This window comes from Pseudopipra pipra, chromosome 19 (assembly GCF_036250125.1).
Source record: "Pseudopipra pipra isolate bDixPip1 chromosome 19, bDixPip1.hap1, whole genome shotgun sequence".
Classification (NCBI taxonomy): domain Eukaryota; kingdom Metazoa; phylum Chordata; class Aves; order Passeriformes; family Pipridae; genus Pseudopipra; species Pseudopipra pipra.
Window position 1 is genome coordinate 5,161,605 of NC_087567.1, and position 22,208 is coordinate 5,183,812.

At 48.5% G+C, this 22,208-nt stretch overlaps 1 protein-coding gene and 1 long non-coding RNA gene across 10 annotated transcripts in view; both read left to right on the forward strand.

The window, feature by feature from the left end:
- Positions 1-16,760, forward strand: part of MXRA7 (matrix remodeling associated 7) — a 30,253-nt gene extending 13,493 nt beyond the window's left edge. Inside the window, exons 4-7 of one of the 9 annotated variants that reach the window (XM_064675755.1) lie at positions 599-698; positions 2,584-2,637; positions 2,782-2,862; positions 9,803-11,541. In XM_064675755.1, coding sequence (XP_064531825.1) covers positions 599-698; positions 2,584-2,637; positions 2,782-2,815 — 188 coding nt within the window. In that variant the 3' untranslated portion in view covers positions 2,816-2,862; positions 9,803-11,541. Of the gene's footprint in view, positions 1-598; positions 699-2,583; positions 2,638-2,781; positions 2,863-9,802; positions 11,542-14,566 lie in introns of those variants that run through there. The other 8 variants (XM_064675756.1, XM_064675753.1, XM_064675754.1 and 5 more) reach the window with 8 other exon arrangements.
- Positions 16,761-17,800: 1,040 nt separating this feature from the next.
- On the forward strand, positions 17,801-21,335 carry LOC135424491 (uncharacterized). The gene is made up of 2 exons (XR_010435249.1): positions 17,801-18,558; positions 18,762-21,335. It is a non-coding gene; the product is annotated as an uncharacterized LOC135424491 (long non-coding RNA).
- The last annotated feature ends 873 nt before the right edge of the window (positions 21,336-22,208 follow it).

Sequence of the window (22,208 nt, forward strand, 5' to 3'; positions counted from 1 at the left end):
CCTTTCTTCACAAGCTTTGTCGAGTGCTGCAGGGAGCTGCTGGGCTACGTGGCCTGGGACAGCTCTTCGTGGCACCATTCGTGAGCCCCAAGCATGGGAAAGGGCCCCTGGACAGGAGAGGGAGGGAGGGAGGAGGAATGCAAGTCTGGAGAGGAGAAGTGGAAAATGCCGGGAGTTAATCAGGGCAGGATTAGCATGTCTTGATAAGCCAAGATGGGCTTGCAAGGCTTTGAATCCAGGGAGAACAATAGCATATGGTTCCTGTGCTTTAGGATTTACTTGGATCTGCTTCCAAGCAGGCTGCTCGCTCGCAGCAGCCCTCAGTGTTGCCAGTGCTGGCTGCAGCAGGGACTCCTACCATCCTTTGGCCAGCAGCACCTTGGCTCTCCTCTGCTATCCACACTGCTTCCCTGGCTCTGCTCAGGCTTTCTGGAGACTGGAGCCGACTCAGGAAGTGTGTTGGGGTGGCCACAGCCTTTGGGCTGCAGGAGCAGAGGTCAGGGAGCATCCCGAGGGAACAGCCCCACCGCTGTTGGTTGTGCCTTGGGGAGGTCTCTGGGTCACAGATCTCTTGCTCTTTTTTGTCTCCCCTCTCCAGCTGCAGATGGGACGTTCTCTTTTAAATACAGTCCTGGAAAGCTGAGGGGAAACCAGTACAAGTCAATGATGTCCAAAGAGGAACTTGAGGAAGAACAAAGGTAAGTTGAGTTTCCTTTTTCTTCTTGCCCAAGCCCAGCAGATTGACGTGCCCTTGGAGCAAGCTGGGTGTGCTCAGACCTCTCTCCCCCCATACTGCCCTGGTAGTCTTAGGCTCAGTGTCTCAGAGCACCAGTGTTCCAGACCTCTCCCACCCAGGAAGACAAGAGAACAAATGAAGTCACTCTGATTTAGATGGAGACAGTGGCCCTATATACTTTTATAGCTGTTCAAGCTTCTTCTCTGGATGCTTAGACCAAATTTTCCAGCTGATGCAACTGCTGTAGTTCTCCTGATCCCGTTAGTACTGTGTTGATATATATCTGTTGAGGACCTGATCTGTAGCTACTTCCCCTCCCTTTGCCCTGTGGGTGTTCTCCAAACCAAGGACATGGGCACAGCTCAGAAATACTGGAGCAGACTGAGTGAGTGTGAGGCTTTAGAGCTCCCTGAGATGGGGCTGACACTGGAAGCGTCCATACCCAGGGCTGCCTCCTCAGCTCTAAGTGGTGAGGATTTGCCATGTAGTGGGCCCAGTAGAGATGGAGGGTTGTCCATGTCAGACTTTTTCCTGAAGTGTCCTCCTGAGCCCTGTATGAAGAAAGGAAGAACCTGTCCTGTTACAGAAATCAAGCTTTCTGGCTCAAGATTTCCCAGCCTATACAAGGGAATAACCCCACAGCTGAGGGCTCTGTGGCAGGCTGCTCCCTTACAGATGTCTGCAGCTCACAGCCCTTCCCTCTTGGGTGAGCTCCAAGGAACTGATTTCCCAGTGGTGGCTCAACAAGGGCTGTTGGACTCAATTCTCCTCCCAGTGGTGTGCACCTCCCAGAATGATTTAGGGGCATTTGTCATCCCTTGCCTGTCATATCGTGGTCTACCACCACAGCTGGCCTGGTGTAAAAACCAAGAGGAAACTTGAGAGCAGTGGAGAAGGCAAAGATGAGGGATCACACCTCTCCCCTGGCTTAGGCATGTCCTGCCTTGCCTCGAGGCCCTTGGGAATCATCTCTGTCATGCCAGCAGTTGGGCTGGCTGAGGTTTATCTCTGTGGTGTGAGCAGGGTATTGTGGTAGGCAGAGTAAATCCAGAGAGCTGCCCTGCTCTGGGGCCAGCAGCAGAAATGATTCTGCATTGGTGACATCAGGAAAAAAAGTCTGTTTTCTTTCTTTTTTATATCTTTGTTGTGCCTGAAGCCCTCACCCTGTAAAACACTGAGCAGGGCTGTTAGTGTCACTGTATTTTTCACCTGGGAGGGAGGTGGTGGAATGAACTGAGTGAAGGTCAGAGATACCCATGGGGCTCAATGGGAATTGCTTTTCAGGATCCTGCTAAACACCAATGGAAAAGCATACCTGCAGCTGGCAAATTCAAACTCTTTGCACCAGCAGCTCCATCCAAACCAGCTGAGCAATGGCTGCTCAGGTTTCAGGGCCAGAAGTCCTGCAAGTCCTTGGGCTGGTTCCTCTGTGGCAACAAATGGCCCTGCTGTCCCCTGGGGACACTGAGAGGACATTGCCCATGGACAGCAGTGGGATGGGGGTTTTGTACTCAGGACTGTGGAACAGGCTCCAGGGGGTGATGGACCTGTCCTGGGCACACAGCATCTCCCAGGCATCGCTGGTCATGTCTGTTTGGAGCATTCCCAGGGCAGGACAGTGCACCTAGAACTGATGGACAGTGCCTGGGCTTCGGGTCCCTTGGAGGCTCTCGACAGCCTTCCACACCGAGGGCCATTGGCAGATGTGTTTTTCCTACTGCTCCTTTGTTTTCTTCTCTTCCATATTTGTGTTGTTCATTTCTTTAAGGCAGCTGTGTGAATTTTTTTTTGTCTTGCTTTGTTGCTGGCTTACTTTTCCCCCCCTCAAATCTTCACTGCGGCATCAGCAGCTTTTCATTGCAGGCCTCGCAGGCGGTGCAAGGGGGCAGGGCTGCTACCAGGTAAGCTCCTGGGCGAGCTGAGCACAGTGGCTCAGCCTTGTCCTGCATCCTTCTCCTTGTCCTTCCATCCCTATCCCCCATTCCATGCACCCCGACTGTGCTGCTGACCTGCTGTGACCCAGGTTTGCCGCCTTTATGTTGCAGGATTGAGCTGACCTCTGATCTCACATCTCTGTAGCAAGTACCTTAGGTCCTCGGCCACAAACATTCTTGCAAATCTTTTTGGTAAGGAAATGCTGCTACTTAGAAGTAGTGGTACCACTGGTAACATCTGCTCATGTGTTGGTTTGCGATTTTTTTTTTTTTTTTTGCTTTGTTTTGGTTTTGGGTCTTACTTTCCAGGGGAGGGTTTGTTCCTGAGCTGCAGTTGGTTGCCTGTCCCACCTCCCTCCCCATGTCCCTCCCCTTCCCTCCTCATAACAGATTAATGAGCCTGCTCCTCTCTGCTTCCATCTCACTTTCCATGAGCACTCCAGGGGAAATGAGGGCTCTCACATTGGGATGATCACCTCTTCCATCTTGGATGCCTGAAGTTGGATGTCCCACAAACACTTCTTTTTACTGATTTAGAAAATTTGGGCTGCTGAGTGGGCGGTTAAGTCCTAAGGTGTGTTACCAAAGTTGAAACAGATTTAGTGTTTGCTTTTAGCCCTGCCACTCCTCCAGTTTTCCCACAGACCAACAGGTTCCCATGTGAAGCATCTTGTAAGCAACATTCCAAAAATGCAAGTGGTACCCCCAGATTCCCTTGAGGCTACTTGTTGTGTTGATCAGTAGACCACAAGTCTGAATTTTGGGATTCTTTGTTTTTGGAGATGCCATTGAAAGTATTCCTTTTCTGTTCTGGGAGGAGCTATAGGATTCAGACAGGAGAGGATGGACACGCAATAGATTTGGCTATTTAACCAAAAAACCCACTTCTGTTCTAACCTGCATCCCTGCAGAAGTTGTGGTTGTCCTCCCTGGTATTCACTTGAGTCTTGTGGTTTCAAACTGGTGCTAAATCTGGACTAAAAGGGGAAGGAATGTGACCTTTACTGAGTGATGCAATTTCCTGCTTCTGGTCTTAAAAAATAAAGGGAGTGCTCAGTGAGGGAGGAGAACAGTAAATCCAGTTGGCAAACACATCTGCTGGGGTAGTGGCTGTGCTTGATCACACCTGGTGGGTCACCAGTACTTCTAGAACAGAAGCACGTAGCCTTTGCTCCCCTGGGGGAGAAAAACAGTCTGGGTAGGAAGGGGAAGAGTGCAGGGAAAGGATGCAGCCCTTGGTCAAGGCAGCACAGTGTATTTCCCTAATCCTTCTCTTCTGCACCTGAGGCTTTTGGCCATCTGTAGCTGCCATGGTGCAAAGCTCTAGTTCAGGAGATATGAGTTGTGGTGGCGCAGCTGCCCCTGCTCAGGCAGGGCTGAGGTTGTAGGTGGGAGACACAGCCCCCAAGTGCTGGCTGTTGGGTATTGCTGTCCTGGCTGGGCGCCTCGTGTGGGTGAGGGAGCAAGAGGAAGGGCTCCCCAGTGTGCCTTCAGGGCCTGGGCCTCATGGATAGATTGGAATGGTCACTGCCAGGGCCTGGGCCTCATGGATAGATTGGAATGGTCACTGCCAGCTGCTCTTGAAACCTCCCTTAAGGTTGAAAGAGGTTAGTGGGTTTTTTTTTTAGTTAGAAATGAATATGGTCAGGGCTCTGCTGAGCATTGACAGCTGCAACAAGGCTCCACTCATAGTAAAAGAGAAAACAATGAGGAGAAACCATCCCCTTGGGTCTCTGCTTTCAGTTCACTCTTTCCATGAGGCAGAGCAGGTCCCAGCCAAGCCCTGGTTGGCCTCGGTGATGCCGAGGGTTTGAGCCGTCTGTGCTCTGTCCTTGTCACTATTGACTAGGTGTGTTGGCTGGAGCAAGGAGAGCAGATCCCAACTGACAGGCTGTGGAAAGGTCTCACCTCTCTGTCCTCTGTCTTGTTTCAGGGATTGAGGGAGAGGTGGGAGTGAAGAGCCAGAAGTTGCCCCATGGGGCCTTGGCTAGGGCACCGTTACAGACCCCTTGAACAGGGTCTGAGTGAATGGCACCAAACTGCTCAGACACGCTCTGCTGTTGGCAGGGCACTCATGGATGGAGCAGGTGATTCCCCCAGACCACAGTCAGCCTCTGTAAGACCAAGGAGAAGGTAGGGATGGCTGCCCAGTTTCCCTGGCTAATGGGCTCAGTTCCCACAGCCAGGTGACCCATTCTAGGAGCAAACTCTCCTCCTGCCTCTCAATCCTCCCTTCTCACTTCCTGGCCAGCCGTGGATGGGTTGAGGTGGCACTGCTTTAATACAGACTGGGTTTAAGCCCAGGGTTCTACTGCAAGTTTGGATTCATGCAAGGGGAATTGGATGGCTGTAAATCTCACTCTCATCCCTTTTCTTGGTGGTAGCTTAGCAATGGAAACCTGTCTCCTCCTCAGGTGGTTTCAGAGTGCCTCTTGGTTACAAGGCACTGAATAAAACTGCGCTTGGATCCTGGAGTTTCAGCAAGGCAGGGTGCCCTGGGCAGACCCTGGCTCTAGGGAGTGGAGGAGAGACCATTCCCTGCTCTGCCAGGCATCCTGGATCAAAGTGGGGATGCAGCTGTGACTTGAGAGACAACCGTGCTGAAGTTCATTTTTGAATGAGACAATGCTGGTGATGACAACTCTGATGCTCACAAGGGCAGGAAGCAGCTGCAGGGGTTTAATGACTGTGTTGACAGACTTAGACCTATTTCAAACATCGCTGCTACTGGCCCTCCAAAAATAAGTGGCTGGACAGGGCTGGAGGAGGTTGCATTTCGGGAGAGCTGTCCGTTGGCATCTGTCCCTGTCCACCCCCTGCATTGCCATCACATAACCCTGGCTCACTTGCTTGCTCCCCTCTCTGTATGGCATGAAATCTGGGCCTCTATCTCCTTCCTTCTCTTTTGCTAACCTTCCCCCTACCCAGTGGCTTTGTTGTCCTGTCCTGTCCTGTCCAGCATGGTGCTTCTTATGGATGAGGGAAGCTGGTAAGTTTGGGCTTTTATTGGGGTTTTATTATTTGTTTGCTTCTCATCTTCTGCAGCACGATAGTCGTCCCGGGCTGAGGGAAGAGGAGCAGCAGCAAGGGGAAGGGAGCAGCAAGGGACTGCAGAGCCCAGGGCTGTGGGACTCTGCAGGTCAGGCTGGCCACTGCTTCATGCAGCCACCAGCCGTGGGGATGGCCCCACCACAGGCAAGGCTGCTTTCAGCCACAAAACACCCAGTGCATGAGGGTTTCCCTTCCACCTGCCTCTTGTAGGAAAGGGCACTGTGTGTTTGGGGGTTCCTGCTGAGGTCCCCCTGCTCTGACACTCCCTCCATAGGTCCCAAGCTCCACTTGTACGAGGAGGGAGTCTGCTGGTGGCCTGGTGCTGTTCTCTGCCTACACCATATCCCAAGGGAAAATGTCCTCTGACCTATGAGATGTCAATGGACTGGAGCTCTGGCCGTATTTATAGTCATGACTGAGTCATGAATCCCCAGCAGCTTTAAAAACTGAGGAACTCAGGATGCCTCCCTTGGAAAGCCAGGGAAAGGGAGGCCAGGAAGCCCCTTCCCCTTCTCCTCCTCCTGTCCCAGAGAGGAAACCTTTGCAAACTCCCCCATAGGCTTTGCAGCGTGAGAGTCTCTGACCCTGCCTTGGCATGAGATTTCAGTTCAGACAGCAACTCTGCTGGAGCTCCTGGGTGTTTTCTTCTGGCTCAGGTCCTGAATTGTTGTAGCTTGTGGCTGCTTCTCTGTCTCCCTCACCCAGCGCTCACAACTTTTCTTCATCTGCTTCTGCTTAACCCCATGCAGCATGGACAGCTGGCTGTTCTCTGCCTGCTAATTCACTGGGAGCCTGGCTCTGCCTCCCCTGCAGCTCCTCTGCAGCCAGGAGAGACTGAGGGCTATGGGGAATTGGGATATCACACCAGGCTGGGAGCAAACTGGTAGGCAGCAAGCTGGAGTACAAACACCAGAGGAAAATGCAGGCTGGCCCATCCATGGCTTTTCCCACTGCTCTGGTGTTGGCTGGGGGGTCAGGAGTGTTGCAAGGGAATGAGCACACGATTTGTGGAGGTGGTCATGGCCTCTTGGCTGAGCTGGTCAGAAGCCTGAGCCACCTTCCTGGCTGTGCTCTGGCCTTCTTGACTGTTGCTGCTGTGGCTGGGAAATGTGGGAGGCTTCTGCCTTGAAACAGTGGTGGGCAAGGTCTGCTTGGGGGGTGACACAGCCCCTGACCCCACTGATTCCTCAACAGCCCCTGTCCTAATGGCCGTGTGACTTGTGCTCCCTGGTCATACCAGCTCTGGCAGCCCCCACTGGTGTTCCTGAGGTATTGTCCAATGTCAAATGCACCTTTCAACTTCTCTGTCCCACTGGAGGAATATCAGATTTGTGTTGATAGAAGCTCCTTTTGGTACTTTTCACTCTCCTGCTCTTCTCTTGTCTAAGCACTGTCTCCCTGTCCAGCATTTAAATCCTCTCTTTGTGTTTTACTGATTGGCTGAAGGAACTGGTCTCTGCTTATGGGACCACCAAGAAAGCTTAGATTTAATATGTCATTCCTCTTATTCTTCCTGTGATATCTTGATCCTAGAGAAGAGTGGGTTATGGTCACTACCAGAAATGAGATGGTAGCTGTCCCCATGGTAAAGAAACAGGGACAGGGATGATGGGACCAACCCCAGCAGTGAGATGGGAGAGAACTGCCTGGGGAGAGCTTGACCATCCATTGCCAGGTCTGCCCAGCACTCAGGGCCTTTCTTCACTTGATCTTGATCCTCAAGGGTCGGTCCTAGTTTGTTTGGAGTGCAAAGAGTCTGAAGCTAGATTGCCAGGATTTCAGACAGCTGATGGTCCTGACAAGCTAAGCCAAGGAAAGGAGTTGGGAATGCTCCATTCTTCTGAAAATCAGCTTTCTAAGTGAAACTTCTAAAAAGGGCACATGCCAGAGGTGGTTACAGCAAGATGCTACGGAATCTTCTCAGAGTGACTCAGGACTCCTTTAGAAAGCTATAGGTTACGGATTGGCTACAGGATTTCCTGATCTGCTGCAGACTTTTGCACACAAGAGATAAATGCATGTGGGAATGCCAGTTTGTCAGTGAGGTCTGCTCTCAGAAGCAAGAACCCCTGTGCCAATGCCATGGCTGAGCTGGAGTGTGGGGAATGCTTCTGATGCCACCAGAAGGACTTGCAGTTTCCATGCTTCAGGAAAAGCATGGTCTTTGAGATCTTCAGTCCCTGAGCCACCCTCATATTCCAGGACCTGCCTTTGTCTGGGTTCCTTGTTCTTCAGCTGTTCCTTACATAGAACCATGTCCAGCTGACAGATCATATGATTCAGCAACTTGGGCCTGAGCTTGGGCCAGAGCAGATATTTGGATAATCTATATCTGAAGAAAGGATACAGCTTCTGGCAAAAGAAGACCCTAACCTGGTTTGATTGATGTGCTGCTGGGGGAAAGCATGCTGATCCAAGGAGAATGGAAAGGAGAGAAGAGCCAAGGATAAGCAGTGGCTCAAATCTCTGAGCCTCCATCCCAAGTTAATTAAGACTTTTAGGTTCTGTGGCAGCAATGCCAGAGCTTCTCAGTCTGGGGTGTTATATGGCCCCAATGTCCCAGTGAGGGGCTGCCTTGTGCTCTTTAGTCTAATCCCTCTCACAGCTTTCTCCAGGAGCAGAAAGGGGTATCCCTGTTGTGCAGGTGGAAATTTATGGCTCTGATGGACATCCTCCATTAAGGCCATGCTTGTTTTGAGGTCTTCTCACCCCAGGTGCCAGCCTGACCCTGTCCTGGAGGTGAGTATTCCTGTGAGGTGTTACCACTGAGACGCTCTGACAATCCTCCATCCCTCCCTGCTCCAACTGCGGTGGGCTGGAGGGGACCTCCCCTCCTGGGCCCCCGTGGCAACGAGCTTATGCCCTCACACGTGAAATCTGATTATGCTTGCGTGACTTGAGCGGGATGATCCGGTCCTCGGCACCGCGGATCCTGCGGAGCGATTATCCACCCCGGAGAATTTCCTTGCTTTGTCCTAATGGTCCGGCCACTGAGCCTCCGCAACGTCGCTCGGTAACCGCGGTCCCGCGTGATGCTTCACCCGGCGTCTCCCGCCCGGGATCCGGGTCACCGGCTGTGCTGGCGAGGCTGCTGGAGAAGGGAAGGTTTTGCAGAAGAAGAGAGGAAGAAATGAGGCTGTTACTTGGTGGATGGCAGGAGTAGGCGACTTTTAAATGAGGTTCAGGTGTTATGGACAATGAACCCGATTGAATTCAGGAGGAATTAGGCTGGAGTGCATCTGTGTGTGTTTGTAAGTGCCCAGGTAATGTGTGTTGTAGCTTCCCTCCACCTCAGGTCTCTGTCCGTGGGCAGCTGCCCAGCCTTCTGTTGGGTGTTCCCTGTTGTGGAGCATTGATCCATGAGAGATGCTGGGGCAATAAGGGCAGAGTGAAAGGTTCAAGCTGAGACCACATTTTCTAGCCCTGGCTCTGTCAACAACATGCTGCAAGACCTTGAGGGAGTGCCTGGATGTCCCCCTACATAAAACACATCTAATCATCTCACCCTCCTTCCCTGGGATACTGGGAGAGCTTCCCAACAAAAGGAAGCCTTGTGACCTGCAGAGAGTCTGGGGTTTTTACCTCCTTCCCTTGAACAGACACATCCGTGGGAAGATTGAGAAGGGTCGACACTGCCTTGAGAAAGTAGTACTCGTTCCTGGCTCATATGGCTGCAGGTGGGAAGAGGAATCTGGGCTGGACAAGGGTGCCAGCAGCCCAGGGAGGCTCTGCACAGGATGGTGAGGCAGCTAATGAAAGCTTCCAATTAGTTGGGCTTCTCCAGCTCTCATTAGTAGTCAGAAGGGCTGTAACTTAGATTGGTGCCAGAACAAGAGGATTTACACTTCTGATTGGGTTTCGACTATCCTGCTGCAGGTGACTTTGAAGCAAAATCCTTCTTAGAGGCATGATGTTTGCAAACAGTGCCTTGTTCTGCCCTGAGGGGGGAAGTTGCCTTGCCTTCCCCCCAACACACACACACACTCTGAGTGTTCCACCTGCTCCTTTTATGTGAATAATAATGAACCAACCTGAGGGGTGAAATGACTGAAATGATTTCTCTCCCTGTTTCTCTTTGCAGACCTGAAGACTATATGAAGTTGTCCCTAGCCTCCTCCTAAAGGCATCCCTTGGCATCCTTAAAGGCTTGAGAGAAATACCAAAACCAACCAAACACGCCCATAAGAGAAATCCATAAACCCTCAAAACTTGGGATCCCCTCTTGGTCTGAAGTTGAGTTCTTCAAAAACTCCCATGGTGTCAAGTTTGAGGAGATCCTGTTGTGTGGCTCCATGGACTGGGGCTGGGCCCAAGCAGTGACTTGAGTTGTGTCTGGGGGGCTGGGATGAACCTTCCTCCCTCTCCCCCAAACAGAACCCGAAGTGAACACTAAATATGCAGCGAGTCTGTTGTGTTCCTTACCATGTATTAGGCCATGAAATCTGTGTTGTTCCTTTCCTGGGGTGGACAAACCATAGCTCTTCTCCCAGACCAGCCTGGATCTTGTACCAGACTCTCAAGTTGTTTTGTCCTGGGGCCAAACTCCTCTTTATTTCTGGGGGGTGGGAACTCCCTGTGATTTCAAATGTTGTACAAAGCTGCTTTACTCTGAGGGGTGGAGGGACAATGGGGGGTCCACATGAGGTATGGCAGACTGGACTGACTCAAATCTTGCTTCTGTAGTTATTTTAGCAGAGACCTGATTCTGTAGGTGTTCAGGAGACTCGGGAAGTGCTGAAGATTGATAGTTTAGCTGTTCTGTTTGTGGCAGAGGTTTAGGAGACCACACTTTGGCTGCTGTAAATATCTGGATCCTCACTTTTCCCTATTCCAGTTCCCAAGGAGAGGAGAGGCCCAAGGAGGTAGCTGTGGCATCAGGGGTTTCCTCTGGCTCAGGATCAGACAGTGGGGGTCCTGGGAGAGGCACATTCCCTGTTCCTCTGCCTGTCTGCTGTTCCAGTGCCCTCTTCTCTTGGTAGCCCTGTGGCTTGTCCACGGGAGCCAGAGTTCTGCATTGCCCCCCGGCGCTGTCACATACAGCAGATTATTTTGGCTGGGCACATATTCCTGCTTCAGACATGGCAGGTTTTAAATCAAACCCAGCTAGTCTGTGAGAGACAGAAGAGGGTCTGAGTCCTCTAGTGGTGTTGTAGAAACACCAGGCTGGGTGGGGATGTGTCCTTCAAAGCTCCTCTTTCACGACAGCCTCTTGGCTAATGCTGCAAACATATCAGAAACCCAACAGGCTGCTTTTTTTTCCCCTCCCTTTTTAATTCCTCTGCAGACAATACTTGAAACCTTGTACACAGTTGTCCTTTCCAGCGCCCGGGGTTGGCAGACTCTCAGTAAAAGGGCTCATTTAAAGAACAGCAGGAGGCTTCAGCTTTAGAAGAGGCTGGGCTGCCCCTTCCCAGCCGACAACTGCAAGCGTGTTCAGTGGTTTGCATATGAATTTAGGCACATCTGGACCCTCTGCTTCAACATCCCGCTGGTCCAGCCGCTGTCTCCCCTCGGTGCTGGCTGGCTGACTGTGTCCCGAGCACCCAACTATGCAAAGAATGCCTTATATACGTTGTGTTTAAGTTACATGGCAATATGTACATCCAGCAAAGTCTATAGTTGAGTCCAGATTTTTTGCTAGTGGCAGCAAGCCAACCTATTTCTTCAACTCAAATGGCTGTCTGGGTATTTTTTACTTTTGTTTGTTTTGTTTGTTCATTTTGTATCTGATGGTGGCTCTTATACAAAGGACTGTAATTCTAGTGGCTTGAATCTGTAAAAATTGCCTTTGTTTGGTCCAATAAACCTTTGAATAGTTTATTTGGTTTGTGCTTGTTCTCCCTGCCTCCAGCAGCTTGTAACTTCTTTCTCAAGAGATTTGTGTTGAAAATCTGGATTTTAGGTTACAGGTATGCTCTGCCCTCCTATGCCTTTTACCACGTAAATGATTCCACTGGCTTCCTTAACAATAGAGTCAGATCAGGGGGAAAATCAGGGATATTACCTTATTTCTGCTGGAGCAACACTGTTGCAGCAGGATTCTGGTCTTGTTTGTCTGCAGAGCAGTTCCCAGTGCTGAGCTCTGCCCAGGATTTCAGCTGCTGTGGACGTGGGTGCCAAGCAGTTCTTGAAATGGGGTTCTCTAACATACCTATAGCTCACTGATCCAAACCTCCAGTTACTTGCAAAAGACTTGGACTGAAATGTCTAAAAAGAGCCCAGGGGAGCTAAGTAGGCAAATTCAATTGCCTATCAAGAAGAATTAGGCTACTTTGAAAATCCTTAATTAATCTATTTTGTCAGCAATAAGTAAAATCCTGTTTGACTTCCCAAATCCAAGTAGTTTTAAGGGCAGCACTTATGGGAAGAGAGGATGATTTTACTTGTGAACGGGGTAGGTTTGATCTGAACTCATTAAAAAAACCCAAACAAAACCAACCCGGAGCACTACAAAGTTGTTTTGCAAGGTCGCCTTTGACAGGAGAAGCTCCTCTTTGAACACAGTTTCGTGTTTGTGATGCCTTACTCTTCCTTCCCAGGCTCTTTTCTCTCTTTATCTTTGTTTTGCTGTCCCTTTGTTGTAGGTTATGTAGCACAGAGTAACAGCAGTAACGGCTCTTTTTTCTGATTTTCAAATGCAGAGTCATGATAGAGGGGAGAGCCAAAATGCATTGATGTTGTGCTTAAAAAGAGTAGAGCGAATACTGTCTGTGGTCCTGATTTTGGAGACAAGGAAACAGGCCTTTGGGGAGCTTTCAGCAGTGTTAATGTCTGTGAAATAACGAGTGAGGGATGCAGACCTGCGTGGAGCACTCCCAGCTGGCACGCATTGCAGACACAGGAGGCCAGGCTGTGTATCGAATTTCTCCACACCAGACTGGCAACCTGCCCTCTGGTGCCCAGCGGTGATCTAAAATAAAATATTGATCACTAACGACCCTGCTTCCCTTCCTCTCGTCTGGAAAGGGCGGCTCTTCATGTGAGCACAAAACATTACAAAAGAGACAGACAAATACAGGCTTTCATAACTGAAAGATCCCACATCATTATCGGGATATGTTTGGCCTCAGGACCGTTGCATTTTAATTGCAATAGAATTGGCAAACAAGCTTGATTTAGCCAGGATCTGCTTTTTTCCTGCCCCGTTTGCTTCAGCAGCGCTGAGAGGACAGGCTGTTGTTTCTGCTTCTGCTGGGGCTTAGCCCAGGAGAGGGAAAAACACAGAGCAGGAGTTCAGCACATGAAAAAGGTTCCTCTGCTCACTCCTGTCTCCTTCCACTGATCTTGTTCATGGGGTGGTTGCTGCTCGTGGGTTGATGCTGTCTTTCCTTCCAAGCAAAGACTGTGTCCTGGGTTTGCCTGTCAATAGTTATTACTACCTCTCCTGTTACTGGAACAGCTGATAGCTTGTCCACACTGGCCTTGCAGGAAGACTACCCCAGTGGCGTGTATTTAAATGGATTAATTAAATGGTTTAAAGCCCGATGTGGGAAGCTGACTGTGGCAGGAAGGAGGACTCTTGAAAGGATGACCACGTGGAAGCAAATGCCAGATTTTGTCTTTCTAGCCCACGGGAGGTCTAAAGATGCTAAACAAGCAGGAGGAGCTGGGATTGTGGCAGATCTGTGCTCTAAGCTGTCACTGAATTCTGGCCCCACACTCATGCAGAGGCAAAATGAGCCTTGAAGTAATAGAATGTAATAGAAAGCTTCTCCCTTGTTACAGCTGTAAAGCACCACAACCTCATTAGTTCTTTTAATCTCACACAGGAGAGTCGGGTACAAGATGTGTTGGGCAATACAGCAATGTGACTTCAGTCAGGTAGGAGTCCAGCAGTGGGAACGTACCAGTCCACAGCCAGCCCTGCCTGGAGCCATGTGCACAATCATTTTAACCCAAAAGAGGATTTTGTAGACAGTTACATCAGTTCATGAGCTACTTGTGAGCAAATGACACTCCTGTGCTGCCCACCCTCCTGTATCCCTGAATGATGACAAGTAGGTGTATGACCAGAATAAGCCCTCCTATAAAGCTTCCCCAAATAAAGCCCTGTCACAGATATCAATCTTTGTGTAAAATGCTTAACTGCTTCAGGGTAGGGAAAAATCAAGATATTCTCTGCTATGGGGAAACGGGTGTTAATCATCTACTAAGGAAATCTGGGTGGTCCACTGGTCAGCCTCTGCCCACACTGGGGTCACCTCATTGCTGGACTGGCTGCCTGGGTCCATCTCACCATTTCCCACTGGCAGACAAACTCAAATCAAAGCAAATTCCTATCTGTGATCTTATTTTCCACTGGCTGATTAAAGTCATGTCCACACTGAGAGGTAGTCTGGTCTCTAGTTTTAAGGTGGGATATGCATTTCGAATTTAATAGCTATTCTTGAATTACTCTGTATCTACATACTCTCATTACAGAATAAAAGGACACTGCTGTTGAATCTTAATCCAGGTTCATTGTGGAGTCTGCTAAATTGGGAGATGCTGGTCTTATGAAATTCCACATGTCAAGTTATCTTGAGAAACAGAGTTTCAAGTTATCTTGAAACTGTGAGCATAGATAAGCCTTAAGGAACTCCAAAGCTAGTGTTAAAGCAGTCTGGTTTATCTCCATATTGAAAGAAGTGCAGAGAGACGTGCAGGATGATGGGGCAGATGGGAAAGGGGAGGAAGGAGAACCAGAGGCTCTCTCTGTCTTATCTCACACGGGCAGATTTCCTGCAGCCAGTAAGGCTTGTACAGTGACCTGCGTTTGGCTCCGTGTTTCATTTGACCATGGTGTTCTTGCTCCAAGTGCCTTCTGGGGACCGGCTACTCCTACTTCTCCTTTTCTTCTTGACAGGGTTCAGAGAGAGCAGCTGGCTGCCATCTTCACACTGATGAAGGAAAAAAGTGACACGTTTGGAGAGATGTCTGAAGGAGACATGAAGGAGCAGCTTAGACTGTACGATATATAACCTTGCAAGCCAGGGGAGGATGTGCCCAAAAGCTATTTTGGCCCTTATTATGCAGGATGCTGGAGTCTGTAGTGCTTTAAACGTGTCTCGTTAGTTATTTTGCAGTTCCAGTTTGTTTTGCAAACACATACAGGCTGGTGATATGTATTTCAAAGGACTTGTAATTCCTCACCTTTTTTATCTCTCTTTTTTTTTTTTTAAAGAGCTCTCACATTATTTTCATCTCGTACAGAGATTTCTTACCTTTTTCTGGCTGGGTCACATGTCTCAGTCATATAAAGCAGTTAAACTCTTTAAAGCAGTCATATAAAACAGTTAAACAACTTTTTTCTGGCCATGCTTTATGCAAATGAACTTTCAAGCCTAGTTTCAGATATCAGTTTGATATCTGGAGAAAGCCAAAGATGTTAGAGGTAAAATGGATGAAAATAGTCGAACTACAGAATACCTGAGGTTGGAAGGGTTCTAAGGAGGTCTGTAGTCCAGCCTCCTGCTCAAAGCAACATCAGTTATGAGACCAAGGCGAGTTACTCAGGGGTTTATCCTGTTGGGTCTTGAAAACCTCCAAAGATGGAAACTGCACAAACTCTCTTGGCAGAGAGGCTTCCAATCCTCCAGTTAGAAAGCAAATAGCCAAAGGCAAGGCATTAGTGCTCTGATTAGGGGTGTGTTGCCGTTCTCATCTCCTGGGAAGGAACCCTTCATCCTCCTTCACGCTGGCTTTTTGAAACAAATCCAACAAATCCAAGCTGGTTCCATCTGACCTCCTTGAGCTCATCTTCACGCCCGAGGAAGCAGAAGCAAACTTCAGCCTGGAAACACAAACACCTCTTCTCCTCCTGGCACTGGTAAAAGGAGCACACAGAGGTGGCTGACTTTAATAAAGGATGATTGTGTCCCCCTCAGATACTGCTCTTCTAACATAAAATTGTGTGGGAAACTGCATACTTAGAAAATCTCTGTGAATTTATCAAGTATTTTCAAGTCTTGACCAACACTTGGTGGTATGAATAGAGTAAATCAATGAGCATTCCTAATTATAGCTAAATGTCTTCTGGTGTACTTATCTCTCCTATGAAATCCTGTTAAATACTTTCTTATCAGGAAGGATTTTCTCAGTTTTAATAACTGCTGACAAAGGAAGGCAACATTTTTTGACCCAGTTTTAGGGAATGATCTCTTAAAAGATTAGGTTTGCTTTATTTTGTGTAATCCTTTTGAGTCTGAGAAACCTAATATCTCATTATCTGTTCACTATCTCCCACTACAGCATATTCTATAAAAACAGACTATTAGACTTTTAAGAATTATTTTATCGTCTAATTGTTTCACTTAGGTCAAGGCATATTTATAATGAGATGAAGTGGTTTTCCTACCAGTCATGATTTAATCTAAATTTAATGTCTGAAAATTACCTCTTCTTATCCAACATGAATGAATTAAGTGGGAAAAGCAGTCCCACGATATGAAACATCATGCTGGCTTGCTGTGTCCCTAGGACATGATTTCCTCTGTCAAGCTGTGCAAAGGGAGAAATGTAGAACGTTTTTATATGGGACTTTTCCCTGGTTCAAAACTGAAAGTAGGATCTTTTCCAAAGCTCTTTTGTGAAAGCAACCAAAGGAGAGTTAAGGTTTAGTTGATTTTCAGTCTCTGTCTTGTAGACTTTACAGTTTATTTCCAAAATATTTTTGTATTGCTTATGTTATGTTTGTGTCTTCTCTGAATAGGAACATTTCTGGGGATTAAAAAAAAAAATAATTCCTCAAACTCCTCAGTTTCACATTATGCCAGCAGTGATAACGCTGCTTAAGGCAGAATTCAAGGCTGGAATTCAGCCTGTCCTGCCCATACCAGTTCTGAGCAGTGTCACCAAAATGTTTAGATGCTGTTGATGACAGGACAGTGGTGAAGCTCTGTTATTTACTAGCTTGAATTTAAGAAAGACATTAAGAGAAATAAAAAAGCCTCTGCATAAGACATGAAACAAAAGGGTTTCTAGATGTGAAGCCCATGGGGTTTGTATGGTACATTTTCTCTGTGCATTGGCAAGGCTGTAATAAAGAGGAGCCTGCTGGACATGTCTGTGTGAGTCTGTGAGGGCGGTGGGGAGGTGCTGCCTGGAGGGACCTGCAGCCATGGGGTACATCCTGGGGTACTTGGTTGGGCAGCTTCTGAGCTCCTTTACCCGCTGGGCTCATCAATATTTATACAGGAAATGTCACCAGTTGCTCTGGCAGGGTCTCCCCTTTATACAGGAAATTTCACCAGCTGCTGCAGCAGAATCTTCCCCTTGTGGGTATTGTCCTTTCAGCAATCACAGAGTCATAGAATTACAGATGGTTTGGGTTGGAGGGACCTTAGAGACCGTCCAGTTCCACCCTCCCTCCATGAGGGGATGGTGGCACTGGGGGGTCTCCACAAGGGAATGGAGGCACTCAGGGGTCTCCATAAGGCAACAGTGGCACTGGGGGGATGGCAGCACTGGGGGTCCCATGAGGAGACAGCAGCACTGGGGAGTCCCCATGAAGGAACAGTGTTACTGGGGGGGTCCCATGAGGGGATGGCTGCACTGGGGGGTCCCCATAAATGGATGGTGGCACTGGGGCATCCCATGAGAGGATGGCAGCACTGGGGGTGTCTCCACGAGGGGATGGTGGCACTAGGGACTCCCTATGAGGGGTTGGTGGCACTGGGGAGTCCCTATGAGGGAACGGTGGCACTGAGGGATCCCATGAGGGGATGGAGGCACTGGGGGTGTCTCTACGATGGGATGGTGGCACTGGGGAGTCCCTACAAGGGAAAGGTGGCACTGGGGGATCCCATGAGGGGATGGAGGCACTGGGGGGTCCCCATGAGGGATTGGTGGCACTGGGGAGTCCCTACAAGGGCATAGTGGCACTGAGGGTCCCATGGCGGGGTCGGTGGCACTAGGGGGGTCCCATGAGGGAATAATGTTACGGGGGGATCCCCATGAGGGGACGGCAGCACTGGAGGGTCCTCATAAGGGGACGGCAGCACTGGGGGGGTTCCCATGAGGGAATAATGTTACGGGGGGATCCCACGAGGGGATGGTGGCACTGGGGGATCCCCATGAGGGGATGGTGGCACTGGGGGAATCCCCATGAGGGGACGGCAGCACTGGAGGGTCCTCATAAGGGGATGGCAGCACTGGGGGGTTCTCCACGAGGGGATGGCGGCACTGAGGGGGTCCCCACGAGGGGACGGCGGCATTGGAGTGTGTCCTCATGAGGGGATGGTGGCACTGGGGGAGTCCCCGTGGCTGCTACACCCCGTCGCCACGGCAGGCAGGGACGATCGCCACAGCACACACATGTCCCCGCCGGGCCCCCGTGCGGCAGGGCCGGGCTGTCCCCGCCCGCCCTCCCTAACCCGCCATGTCGGGGGCGGGGCCGCTCCCGCCCTCACAGCGATGGCGGCGGCTCGGGGGCCTTCGTGTGGGCTCTGTGAGGGCTCTGTGAGGCACCCGAATTTAGGAGCTCGCTAAACACAGACACACATCCTAGTTTGGGAAAGGACGCACTGTTCATCCCGCTCATTGCGCCTCCACAAATCAGGCAGCCCAAGGGGTGAAAACTCATCTCTTTTATGCAGTAAAGTTCACACGAGCCCGCCCGCCTAATACATATTTTCTTGGGTGATGTGATCTTACCTGAAACACAAAGCTCTTTTCTTCATTCAGCAGCTTCTGTTGTAGAAGTTACCAAAAGTTATCTGGCAACTTCAGTTTTGTTTACAAAAGGTGAAAAAAATCAGTCTGGGGACTGATAATTCGACTTGAAGGGCACATTGTTTATTCTGTTTATTCTTCACAGGGTGCAAGGTGGAGGTTTCCACTAAAGAAACACACCAAAGGGTAAAAAGTTACCTCTTTTATACAGTAAAATTCACCTTATAAAAAACCCCCACCTATCTAACGTATTCCCCACCGACCTAGTGCATATTTATTTGGGTGATGTAATCTTGCCCAGTGCTTGTTTTACTCGGGTGATAATAATCTTCCTTTATTTAGGTAAATAAATTTCTTCCTTTATTTAGGTAAATATTTCTTCAATCCAGTATCCTCTGTCCTGGAGGTTATCAGAAGTTATCTGACGACATCAGTTATGTTTAGGAAAGGTGGGAAAACTCATCCCAGGGACAGACAGAAAGACAAACATCCACCTCCACCTGCCTGTGCACTGATGGTTTAAGTTCTTTATTAAATCTATGTACTGTTCTTTATTAAATCTTTTTGCACCTACAAGTTTTATTTTCCATCTTATGTTGCCTCCTGTGCTGTGCAGGGGAGTTCTGGGATTTTTTGCAAACTATGTCAAATATTTTTTAATAAATTCCTCAGGGGTATTTCTCAGAATGAATCAAAGGCAAAAGTCCTCACTTAATACCCTCGAGAGGAGAACAAGCAGGAGTTTCCAGATCACCTTTGGAGTTATAACACTGAAAAGCATCTCACTCATTCCTGCCTCAGCCCTGCAGTCCCTCATGTCTCTTAGTCACTGTTTCCAGGCAGGGAATTAATTTATAATAGTCAGGATTTATTCCCCTAAGAATGGTGGGAACAAAGTTTAAAAATCATATAGATAACAACCCATTTTAGAGAATATAATTTTCTCTAGGTGGTGAAATAACTAGTTCTGAAACTTGTGGTATCTGGTGCCTATAGGGAATTTGGGTAGTGAGTGAGGGGCACAAGCAGCTCCTGTTTTAAGAAAGCAGCTTCACCTTTGCTGCCATTTTTATTGGTGAATCACATTTTGATATAACATAAGGACTGTATAAAAAACAACCCCCTTGTTACTGAAGCCTTTTCTACCTGCATTTCTCTGTCTGACCAACATAACCTCAGATGTGTTGGAAAATGTACAGTGGTGTCTTCTACCTTCTGGCTGTGGCAACTGAGTGGTATTTGGGGGTTTTTTTGTATTCTTTTTTCATAATGTGACTAAAGCTCAGGAATGTCATCCTTCTTGTGAGCCTTTTCTAAATGTCAAGTGAAGCAGCTCAGATTATGAGTTATGGAAGGAGCACTGGATGGTAAGAATTCCTAAAGATAGATGGGGATGGAGTGCCAGTGCCGTGGATTTGAAACTGACTTTGTGCTGGGACAGGAACAGAGCAAAACATGGAAGTCCCTGTGGTTTGTTTGGGGTTTTTTTAAACTTTGAATAGAGCTACTGTTCAAATGTATCCAGTTACTGGATCCCAGCCAGCACCTCTGGAATAGCTGTGAGAGATACTTTTTTTTTTTTTCCCCTAAAGGGGAAATTCTCCTGTCTGAAATACTTTCTTAATTCCCAAAGTAGGTTTGGAATGCAGTCACTGAGGTTTGTGCTGTAATGAGTGAGTCACGGTCTGCTCAGCTTTTGGGAATGGTGTGTGTACTGTTTGCATTTGTCAACTGCTAAATTGCTCCGGGAACAACACACTAATTAAGATGAGATATTGCATAGTTTGTTTCCTGTTAATTTGTCTCAGAGAAAGTGGATAATTGATTTTGTTTTCCCTCAGAGGCTGGTGCCAAACATACTGTGGGGATTGAGACATTTTTCAGGTGTTGAACCAAGTTGTTGGGGGTGCTGCTGTAGAAAGAGATGAAAGAGCCAACTGACATCATTCTGGGGAATCACAAGCAGTCTCAAACACATCTCCAAAACTGGCAGTGTGACTGGGCCAAGCGTGGCAGGGGGGGCTGGGAGCCTCCTCTGTGTGGGTCATGTGGACTCATTGCCCCACCAGTGAGTTCAACCAGCTGTTCCTCGAGGTAAAATCCAAAAGGTGAGGTGTGATGAGTCACCTCCAGTGGGGTCGATTTTTCCTTCTCTGTAACTGTAAAGAGATTGCAGCCCTGGTGCAAGGAACACTGACACTTTGGAGAGAGAGAGTGCTGCCTGGCAGTAGAAAGCAGGGTTCTTTTTGGAGCTCTTTGTTACTGCTCTTCTAAAATGGCTCGTGTTTTCTTACCCAAGGCTTACCTAAACACAGGCCTACAGCGCTCACAGCTGGAAAAAAGCTCATACACTGCATGTTCGTGAAAGGTGTGGGAGAGGCAGAGCGAGCACTGTTTATCCTCTGGAGGGTGCTGTTGTTTTGTACTAACAGCAGAGAGGGCCCGCAAACCTCCGAGGGAACATTTCGGGTGCTGTTTGCTTTAGGGAGGATTAAGGATGTGCTGTCCTTTTCTCCTTCTCAAATCTCTCACGAATCCTGTATGTTGTGATCCACCTGTTCTCCAGCATTCCCGAGACTGGCTGAACTTAGCTAATGACTCAGATTTTTCTTAGCAAATCCTCCTGATCAGGACTAGGACTTTTTTTTTAACATTTCTTAAAACTTCCCTTGATCCCCCAGCCCCCAACAATTGAGCTCTTTTTCAGCTGCGGGATGAGTATTTGTTGGCTCGGTGGAGGTATTTCCTACTGTAATGTGTGTGACATTGTTCTAATGGTCTTGAATTTTATTGCCTTGTTTTATAACTCATAAAGATATAACTGCAATCCTAACAAAGGAGATGATGTCTTGGATCATTGCCTCTGTCATTTTTCTTCCTTGTCAACACTGTTATAGCCTTTTTATCAGAGAGGGAACCAGTACCCTGTGTGCTGTAAGTAAAATTCTGAACTCAGTTTATAACACTGCCTATGACTCGGTTTGTTCTAATTTTGCTACTCATAATTGATGGAAGCAGAAATTAACCTCAGGATGCTGGTTTTGAGGAAATGGGAGGGTGGGAAAGGAGTGTTGGAAGTGGTTAGTTTGTAGTAAGTGAAGATGGTCTTATTGGTTCAGTAACTCTTCTGAAAGGTGACACTTTGACTCTGTGGTGCCTTCCAGCATCAGAGGACTGGTGTCATCTTCTTTCCGTTTCCAGATACCCCAAATTCTGCTAGCAGAGGAGAAAGCTGCAGTCTGCTGGCAGTAGCTGCTTCTGACAAGCACTGCTAGTGCATGGGGGACAGGTAGAACCCCCTGTGTGATATCGCTGGTTCAGCTCAGAGCACTGTATAGTGAGATATCCTCTCTGAGGATGCCAGTGCTTCATATGTGAAGCAAGTTCTGACTTCAGGTGAGTAGCAGCATCAGATTCATGCCTTAATTTCTTATCTTATTGTAACCTGTTTGGACTCAGGTCCCAACTGAGGCACAGGATCTTTTTAATCCCTCCTGTCACCCTGAATTCCCTTTAGCTGTCACTGTTTATGTGGAATGTGTCCTTTCATGTCAGCAAGGACCACTGAAAAACCCAGCTGTTTAACTTTGGAGGAGAAACAGTATAGCCCAGGAGGCAAAGGAGATGACTGTGACCTTTGGAGTGAAGAGGGACTCTGTGAAGTGACTGGGTGGATAAACCAGACTGCCTGGGGAAACAGATTTGCAAAGAGCTGGAATGACTGCTTAGGCTTGTCCCAGCATCTGACACTTTACTAAAAGTTAGAGCTATGTCTTTTACAAAAGGGAAGAGTTATAGATTCTGGATACTTCCAAGATATGGTCAGAATGGCTGGG